This window comes from Erythrolamprus reginae, chromosome Z, assembly GCF_031021105.1.
Source record: "Erythrolamprus reginae isolate rEryReg1 chromosome Z, rEryReg1.hap1, whole genome shotgun sequence".
Classification (NCBI taxonomy): domain Eukaryota; kingdom Metazoa; phylum Chordata; class Lepidosauria; order Squamata; family Dipsadidae; genus Erythrolamprus; species Erythrolamprus reginae.
Window position 1 is genome coordinate 129,343,073 of NC_091963.1, and position 10,224 is coordinate 129,353,296.

At 39.2% G+C, this 10,224-nt stretch overlaps 1 protein-coding gene across 4 annotated transcripts in view; it reads right to left on the reverse strand.

The window, feature by feature from the left end:
* TEAD2 (TEA domain transcription factor 2) overlaps nucleotides 1-8,113 on the reverse strand; it is a 33,783-nt gene extending 25,670 nt beyond the window's left edge. For all 4 annotated transcript variants that reach the window (XM_070729481.1, XM_070729482.1, XM_070729480.1 and 1 more), the window contains exons 1-2: nucleotides 7,797-8,113; nucleotides 844-1,045 (exon numbers count right to left, since the gene is read on the reverse strand). In XM_070729481.1, the coding sequence (XP_070585582.1) occupies nucleotides 844-991 (148 nt within the window). In that variant the 5' untranslated portion in view covers nucleotides 992-1,045; nucleotides 7,797-8,113. The remainder of the gene's footprint in view (nucleotides 1-843; nucleotides 1,046-7,796) is intronic.
* Between the last annotated feature and the right edge of the window lie 2,111 nt (nucleotides 8,114-10,224).

A 10,224-nucleotide genomic window follows, 5' to 3' on the forward strand; every position in this document is an offset into this window, starting at 1 on the left:
GCCCCCACCCTCCTTGCCTTCCGTAAGAGTCTTAAGACTCACCTGTGTCACCAGGCTTGGGGCAATTAGGTCTCAGCCCCCTGGCCAACAAAATGATATATATGTTGTATGATTGAACTGGTATGATTGTTTTTAAATATTGGATTTTTAGATTGTAATTTTAAATTTAATTAGATTTGCCGTTGTACTGTATTGTTACATTATATGCTGTTAGCCGCCCCGAGTCCTCAGAGAAGGGCGGCATAAAAATCTTATAAATCTTATCACCAGGGTGATCCGACATAAAAAAAAACAAACAAAACATATATACATACACATACCTATATGTTTTTGTTTTTTTTTATGTCGGATCACCCTGGTATATTGAAGGAACGTTACAGCTCCTTTTTGCCTCTAGGCCCAACCCAGGACCACTTCAAGGCAGTTAATTTATTCATAGCCAACAACTATATTCTGTATGTATATATATATATATATATCTCACATGTTTTTGCTGAAATTTTAAAATTAAGGGAGACTAGGATGGCACCATTTCAGCCTTCATTCATATATATATGAATGAATAAATGAATGAATGAATGAATAAATAAATAAACAAACTTTGAGACTTGTGGACTTCAACTCCCAGAGTTCCTCAGCCAGCAAACCTGGAAACCCCTGTTCTAGTTGGAAACCCCTGTTCTCGTTCACCCTTACTTAGTGCAGGAATGGAAATTCAAGATAATAGAATAGAATAGAATTCTTTATTAGCCAAGTGTGATTGGACACACAAGGAATTTGTCTTGGTGCATATGATCTCAGTGTACATAAAAGAGGAAAGCAGAGGCTCACATGTCTACCTACCATACATCTTTCCTTCGTCTGAAAGGATGATTTTGCGCCTCCCGCAGGGTGGGTAAATTGCCAGCGCCTGCTGGAAACTCTGCTCGATGTCCATGCTCCACACTCCTTCTGCATCACTATCCAGGCTCTTTGCCCCAGCATCCCCCATCTCTCTGGAGGGGCTGGCCTCCTAGGCCCAGCTCTGTAATGCCAGGAGAGATACCTAGGAGCAGAGAAGCAGAAGGAATGTTAGATCTGAGATAAGGCTTTGCAAAGCCAATTCAACATCAGCAAAAGGGAAAGTGGTCCAATCTAATATTTTCTAGATACGGGTAATCCTAGGCTTACAACCATTCGTTTAAGGACCATGTCCCCAGCATGTTTTTGCTTCTGGACATGGGCTGAAATCTTGCACATGAAATCTTGCACATTTTCCATGCATGCATGGAAGCAAAAAATTGCCCAAATCTCACACACATGCACATCCCCCTGCAAGATTTTGCTTTGCACAAAGCAAAAAGTACAAAAAAAGAGATGGCGGCACCAATAGGACTGCCACCAGAGCAGTTGCGCGCAAATCGCGCAATCTGGCGGCCATTACCGATGCACAGACTGCTATCACACCGGTAGCAACTCGCAACTGGACAGGTCTCTCCAGGAATACTTATGACTTGGTTCTGAAATTCTAACTGCTGTCCCTTGACTACTTCCCCACATTTATGGCTGTCTGCAGTGTCCTTTGGTCACATGACCACCTTTAATGACATTTTTGCCAAAACCTGGCGATTACAAACTGGCTCATAACAAACAATTGGTTTGCTTAACAACTGCAGCAGGACTGCCACAAAAAAAAGTCACAAACGTGGATCAGTCACATGAGTGACTTGCTTTACGGCAATCGTGACTTACGACTTTATTGGGCAGGCTCTAAGACGAGAACTGCCTCTAATTCAAATGGGAAGTGACCAAGTCATGAATTGACTTCTCCTTCACTATTGCTGCATCCTAAGGGAGGGGGCGTATAGCCAAAAAAGTCAGGACAGCAACCACCGTAACACAAAGGGCCCCTTTTCTTTACATGCATTGTTGCACATAAAACAGGCAGAAATCTTATTACATTGCAATGGCTGCCATCTTGATTTTTTTGAACTTACTCTCTGTAGATCAGGGGTGGGCAATTAATTTTGCCATAGGGCCGCATGAGAAATTGGGATGGTTTTAGAGGGCTGGACTAATATAATTAACCCAGTTCTACCCAATACTGTATATTATTGGGTAGAACAAAGTTAATTATATTAAAATAATAAAAAATAAAATAAAATAAAATAAAATAAAATAAAAAATAAAATAAAATATATTATATATATTATATTATATATTATACAGTATATTATATATATAATTATCTATTTTATTTAAATCTTGAACACCCAGTTCTTATCTAGAAAACTTGGACCGACCTCCACAGGCGGGTCACAGACAGCGGGCAGGCCCTTGGGCCACATTTTGCCCAGGTCTGCTGTAGATACTCCTGGACAGTGAAGGGCTACCAAATGTTTTACTACCACATTGTAGGCATGGCTTATGCGAGGCGCCCTGCATTTTCTTTCAACACCTTTCAGTGTAAATTGGGTGCTCTGGGATGGAGCTCCATTTTTGCTACCTCACTGCGTTTCCCCCCATCCGGGCAGCAGCCCACCCCTGCTCCTGAAGAAAAGGGGTATTCCTTACACACAGTCAGTGGGTAGCCATAACTATAAGTTATACCGCAGAAAGTATTTGAAGAGCATAATAATAATAATAATAATAATAATAATAATAATAATAACAACAACAACAACAACAACAACAACACAAAACAATACTAACAACAACAATAATAAATAAATAAATAAATAATAATAATAATAATAATAATAATAATAATAATAATTCTTTAGGGAAGGGGTGTCAGAAGGAAGCAGGAAGAATTATGCTTACCAGTTAAATACAGAAGTGCTAAAAAGGCAAGTTTCCAAAAACTTTTTTAAGTGGTTTAGAACAAAAGAATAGAACAGAATAACAGAGTTGGAAGAGACATTAGAGGTCTTCTAGATCAATCCCCTGCTAAAGCAGGAAACTCTACCATTTCAGACAAATGGTTGTCCAATTTCTTCTTAAAAACCTCCAATAATGGAGCATCCACGTAAAGGCCTCCAATTTACAGATATTGCTTGGGGTGATCCATTGTGCCAATGAATAAGTTTTGCCTACCTAGGAATTAAGCACTGGTTTGTGTTTATGAACCATGTCTGCTGGCTTAACATCATACAAACCGAACCAATTGTGGTTTATTCAATAAACAATGGTCAAATCTATATTTTCTTTTATGTACACTCAGAGCATATGCACCAAAACAAATTCCTCGTGTGTGTAATCACACTTGGCCAATAAAGAATTATATTCTATTCTATTCTGTTCTACTCTCTCAGATTACTACAAGGAAACAAAGCTGTAAGGAGCTTTCAGTGCCTCTTTGATAATCCCAGAGGCTGGCACTCAGAAAGTATCATGTTGGGAAATGACACAGATCTGAAATGCAATTTTCTAAAGGGCAGATCAAATTCCCCCTCCCACTCCCCAAGTGGAAGTCCAACATATACTAATTACGGTAAGCTTCCTCCAGAGAAACTATATCCCTCAAAGAAAGAAAGAGCAACAAATCTCTTCTCTGGCCCCTTCCCAACCTTTGTCAAGTTGAAACCCAGTTCCCTGCTTAGTTACTTCAGTTAAGATGACCACTGGAGCACAGTTCATCATAAATACAAAGAAGCCCTCCACTTTGGGTTACACCAGCAAATGCTCTGTCCTACACATCGGCAAAAAGAATCAGAACTTCAAATACAAACTGAATAAACAAATTATCACAGATAAATCCCACTCGGTCAAGGACCTTGGAATACTAATAACTAAAGATCTAAGTGCCAAAGCCCACTGCAACAACATCGCCAAGAAGGCCTCAAGAGTTGTTAATCTAATCCTACGTAGCTTCTGCTCTGGAAATCTCACACTACTTACCAGAGCTTACAAAACGTTCGCCAGACCCATCCTAGAATACAGCTCATCTGTTTGGAACCCATACCACATTTCTGACATTAAGACCCTCGAAAATGACCAAAGATACTTCACCAGAAGAGCCCTTCACTCCTCTACCCGAAACAGAATTCCCTACGAAACTAGATTTACAAAGCTTAGAACTACAACGCCTTAAACATGATCTATGTATTGCCCACAAGATCATATGCTGCAATGTCCTGCCTATCAAAGACTACTTCAGCTTCAACCACAACAACACAAGAGCACGCAACGGATTCAAGCTTAATATTAACCGCTCCAAACTTGACTGTAAAAAATATGACTTTAGTAATCGGGTTGTTGAAGCGTGGAACTTATTACCGGACTCCGTAGTATCATCCCCTGACCCCCAACATTTTACCCTTAAACTATCCACGGTTGACCTCTCCAGATTCCTAAGAGGTCAGTAAGGGGCGTACATAAGCGCACTAGAGTGCCTTCTGTCCCCTATCCTATAGTCTCTCCTATATCTCGTATTTCTTCTCTACTATATCCTCTCTAACATTCATTGTGTATTATTGTGTATTGGACAAAATAAATAAATAAATAATAAATCTTGCATTAAAGACAGGAAGCGGGTTAGCTCTTTCATCCCCAATCAGATTTTCTCTCTCTTCTTTTTCCACACAGTATTTGGGCCTCTATTTCCTTTGCTTCGTCAGCCTCAAGGCTCCAACAGCTACAGACAAATAACATTTTTTTTTACAGTATTATGATTAATTTACAAAGTACTAAGTCATTTCCTGGGTGTAAGATTAATCAAGGCCCTCAGTTTTCTGAAAGTTGGGCCAAGGACATCGGTTTGTGGAATTTAAAACAACTGGCTTGTTTTGACTTCAGTCTGAATTTTTACCCCTTGTTTTGAGAATCAATTTATAAGTTCAGCTAAGGAGAAAAGCTGTTATTTCCACGGAGAACATCTCTTCGTGCACTATACATTCTTGGGAATGTTTCCCACTCAATTGGATTTCCTTATTCTACCTTTGCCACCTTGAAACTACTAATATATAATTGATTTCGAGAAAGAGGCCTAGTTCTGAAACTGTGAGCCATAGAAAGATCTAGATCAGTGTTTCCCAACCTTGGCCACTTGAAGATATCTGGACTTCAACTCCCAGAATTCCCCAGCCAGCATTTGCTGGCTGGGGAATTCTGGGAGTTGAAGTCCAGATGTCTTCAAGTGGCCAAGGTTGGAAAACACTGATCTAGATCAAAGTGTGTCCCTCCCAGAAAAAAAAAGTGAGTAAAAAAAATGGGGGTGTCTGACAAACACTTAACTTACCAAAGGAAAAGGAATTTTAAAAAACCCTGAAAGATGCAATGATTTGATTCTTTATGGATAAATATTTTCAAAGCAACAGTGTCAAAGCAAACATGGGAAGAAAATGGATGCTGAATTGGGCTTTGTAAGTGCTATCACAACATGCCCCGAGTCTTCGGAGAGGGGCGGCCTACAAATCTAATAAACTATAACTATAATATACCTAAAGTAGTAATTGCCAAAGAAGATGAGTGTACAGTACAGTTGTGAAAGTTGTGAAGAGTACCGAGCTGGAAAAGAGTCAACCATTCTAAGATGACACCAATTACCACCCTAATTCTGTATTCTTGCTATAGCAAGTCCACACATAAAGATTTAAAACCCCCCAGAAAAATGTATGTGAAGGGGTGAGATCGCTCCAGGTACTTGTAATGCAGAATTGCACCACTAGGAGCGTTTTGATTTACTTTATGGAGGGTTTTAAAAAATAAATTAAGAAATGGTTTGCAGTTGTACAGGAAGTTAAGAAAAGCAGGCTGCCTGTGACCTCCACGCAGCAGTAATGGGCCCCAGCCTTATCCAGTAATTTGAGTAACATAAGCACCCATGTGAAAGGTCATGTTTGTTTTTGGAACAAGTCACATCAAGGTCTTGGGCAAAATGGAAAATGCTGTAGCCAAATCTCTGTCTTTCACACACACACACACGGGGGTGGGGGAGAAGGAGAGAGGCCCGCTCTTCTTGAAATCAATCATTACAAATGCAGAAAACACTACACACTCACATTGGTAATCATCATATCAAACATCCCATATGAAACGTGACAACCTAATCACAATTCTACATTCATATCTGCATGAAAGAGAAAAAACTTTGGAGTACCATAGTGACATTGCTGATGCTACCCAAGTATTGAAAGAAATTGACTTTGGGAAACATATTTTTCCCTTTTAAATCCCTGCTATCAATTCAAGGTGCAACATAAGAAAAAAAAAACCAGTCCTCCTAGGACCTAGAGTCTGTTCTAAAATCTTTTCCTAACTTTGATGAAGGCATCTGTCAGAACAGCATGGGGGAAATTGAACCAACAAAGATACAAAACTGGAAGACCTGGATCCACCAGTAGATTTATTGTATATTGTCAATGTTTTCCGACCCCTGAGGTTGAACATGACAGCAATAGGAAAGCTGTTGACCAATATCTGCACATTTATTGGAGCCTCAGTATTCCTGGCTATAAAATGGAGTTTTGTCTATGCTAGCAGGCAATTTTGTTTCTCAGAATTGCAGGTAAAAATGAGTAGACAAAAAATAGGTGTACGATCAGATCTTCTGAACCATGCTCAAAAATCACTAGGAATGTAACTTAAAGTTTATTTATTGATAAGTCCCTGAGTTCTACTAAAAAGCAAAGCCCCCCACTCCGCCTTTTCGCCAGTTGTTTTCTTCTGGCATAGAATACAATCCCTGGAAATTACACACAACAGAATGTCAAACTTGGGACTTCCTACTGCCACAGAATGCAAGAAATTACTTTTACTTTAGCCTGCACAAATCCAGATTACAGGTTATTCGCTGTTCACTGAACTAATTATTTTTTTTAATGTGGTTCTGAATTCTGACATGCCCACTCTTTTAAAGTTTTCCTCCGCTATCCTGCCCAAGTTTATCATTATGTGTACTCACAAATAAGAAATATGATTCTTGCTGCTCTTATTATTTTTTATTGGGTACCAGCTATGATTGTGGCTATGCATCCCTTCTTGAATTACATCCCAGTTTTCCAAAAGTAATAAAATGTCATCAGCAGTGGAACTTACAGACCCTCAATTGAAAGTATCAAAAAAGATCCCATTTGATCAACTATCCACCACCACCACACAATGTTGCACACTCAAATTTGGCTTAAAAACAAAACATTATCAGTTCCCTCCCCTTTCTCCAAACAAAGAGAAACGTCCAGGTATCACAATCCATGTATACAAACGATTGGTTCTTTTCTCCAGCTTTTCTGCAAACTTTCTCATGTATACTATTTTTTTTCCTCATGTAAACAGAACTCTCCATTTGCTTCTTAAGAACACAAAATGAAACAAGACTTACTGTATGTGATCAATCTCTTGGAAATGGGCACTCATATTTAGGTTAACAAAATTAGGTGACAAAGGGGCGTGCATAAGTGCACCTTTGTGCCTACGGTTCCTGTCCTAATGTCTTTTTTATCTTTTCTATCTCTACTTTATACTTATATTATGTTAAACATATTACAATACAATAGTATATTTATATGACAAAACAAATAAATAAAAATAAATAAATAAGTAAATAAATGCTGGTTTTCAGAAATATCCAATCAATTGAGAATTTTTTAAAAAAAATAACAGTTCTTCCTTAAAATCCCAGACCATCCCCCCCATTAAGGGTTAACATATTCCCCCCACCCCATAAATACAGAAAATTAATTGCAGTATTACTTTCCCTCTCTGCAATAGAATCCAATTTCTAATCAATATCTTTTCTAATAGGACTTGTTCCCAACGAGAATCTGATTTTTCTTTTTAAAAAAGGATGAATTGGAAGGGAAAAGAGTCTTACTTACTTTCAGAAGACACTCAAGAGCTTGGTTTTGTGTGTGCTAGTGGAGGAGAACAGGGGAAAAGGAAAGGAAAAACTTTATCTGAACTTTGCTTTATTTTTTTAAAAAAAAGTTGTGAAGGGCAAGGGAGAAAAAAAAAGTGAGAGATAATAAAGAAGCGCTCCACTGGCAGGGTTAATTTTGGCTCCTCCAAGAAGTTACTGCCCACTCATTAGGATTGAGGGGAGAAAAAAAGAAGAGCTAAGATGTGGTAGTGTACGCAAAGAAGCAACAGGCCTGCGTGGTATTTTGGAAAGGTGACAGTTTTCCTCTGGAATGCTTGGAATGAAGCAGAGGAATTAAATTAGCAGCAGTGAGTCAGTTTCACAGGGGGAGGAAGGGGCGGAGTTGGAGGCAGAAGGGGGCGGGGCCTGGAAGACTGATATCTCACACACACACAAATATACACACACCCGCATCCCCACGGAAGGAAAATGTTGGACGGGGAAGGGAATTGGGAGAAAGAATGAATCGTAGCTTTATCAGGGTTGACTCTTAAAAATGCTGGGGAAAAGTAATTTTCAGAAAAATTTTACACTTTAGATGGCATTTAAAAGAAATCTGGCAAGCTAATATTCATGGATGAGTGCCAGCTAAAATTCAAGCAGTATTACAAGTAAATACTATTTTGCCAATAGCTAAAAACAAGAATGTGCTGTTGACACATTCTTCCTGAGGCATTTAGTTGTGACGGAGTGAACCAGTTATTGAAATAAAAGTCTTATACTGGCCTAGATTTGATTTATTTCCTGCCTTTATTTTTATAAATAACTCAAAGAAATGAACGTGTCTCTTATTTCCTCGTATTTTTTTCACAACAACAGCCCTGTGAGGTAGGTTGGGAGAGAGAGATTGGCCTGAGATCACCCAGCTGACTTTCAGTCTTCTTCCTTTCAGCCTGGTGTCTTAACTACTAAACTAAATTGATCATCCCAGCCACTGTGGGTTGTAAACCTGAATTATAAAATATACAGTAAGACCTCACCTATCGCTGGTGTTACGTTCCAGACCCGGCCGCGATAGGTGAAATCCGCGATGGGGAATTTATCGACTGATAGTACTTATTTAAGTATTTATATTGTAATTGTTTGGTAAGTTTTCATTGTTTTAAGTGTTTATAAACCCTTCCCACACAGTATTTATTTTAGATACAGTATTTAAATACAGTATTTACAATTTTAGATATATATTTTTTGAAAAACCTGCCGATCGAGTTCCGCGGGCTGTTTGAATCTGCCGATCGACTTCCTCAGAAACCCGGGAACCAGCGAAGATCCGCGAATGATTTTCCTCATTAATATTTCTTGAAAACCCGCAATGAAGTGAAGCCGCAGTAGGTGAAGCGCGGTATAGCGAGGGACTACTGTAGCTTAGAAGGCCAGCCATCAGTTTCCTTATTCAATGCCATTGTAACTTCAAACAGTTGCTAAATGAATAGTTGCTAAGCCATTTAATTTAATTTAATGTATTACATTTATAAGCCGCCCAACTCCATGCAGACTCTGGGCGGCAAACAAGCAATGTAAACAATATAAAACAAGCAATATAAATAGCGTAAAACAGCATGTACAACATACTGTTATAAAATCCCTCAACATTCATTCAATAAACACATTAACACATTCAAAGTTCGTGTAAATTATTTATTCGGTAAAACATGCCATGCAAATCAGGAAACAGAATCGAGACAATTGGTGAAAACTGTTCACACATGCTTTAAGTCATGGTTTGTTTTAATATTGATTTAAAAAAAAAATATCACAATTTTTACATTGGACTAAGCCAGTGATGGTGAACCTTGTCATGCGGAAACATTGTGCGCGCACTCATCGGGGCTCCGCTCCAGAGAAACCAAACCTCTGGGTCCTAGCGCGCATGAACGGTGGACGATCAGCTGGATGGCGCATATATGGAGGGTAGCACGTGCAAAGGGATTGTGCTTCGGTAAAGTCGAACTTCCGGTTTCTGGCATGCATGCGCATCCGACAATCAGCTGTCTATCGGCACTGCTCTGTGTACAGATGATCGCTGATCATCGTGCGTACATGCACGCCAAAAACCTGGAAGATGAACAGGCAAGGCTTCATGTGCTGGGCTACATGGCTTCGCGTGCCACTTTGGACACATGTGACATAGGTTTGCCATCATGGGACTAAGCCATAAACACAGCTTGCTGATCACAATAGCTAGATTTTATGTTCTAAGCCAAAACCAAACAAATCTCTTTATTGTTGTAGCTTGGTGAGTGAACTCTGACTAGCCACTGCTTTCCAAGAATTTAAGATAAGTTCAAGGAATACTTAAGTAAAATTTCAGATGCAAGTGATCTTTCAGTTCTAAAGGATGCCCCATAGCTATAGCGTTTCTATCCCCCACTCACGGACAAGATGAT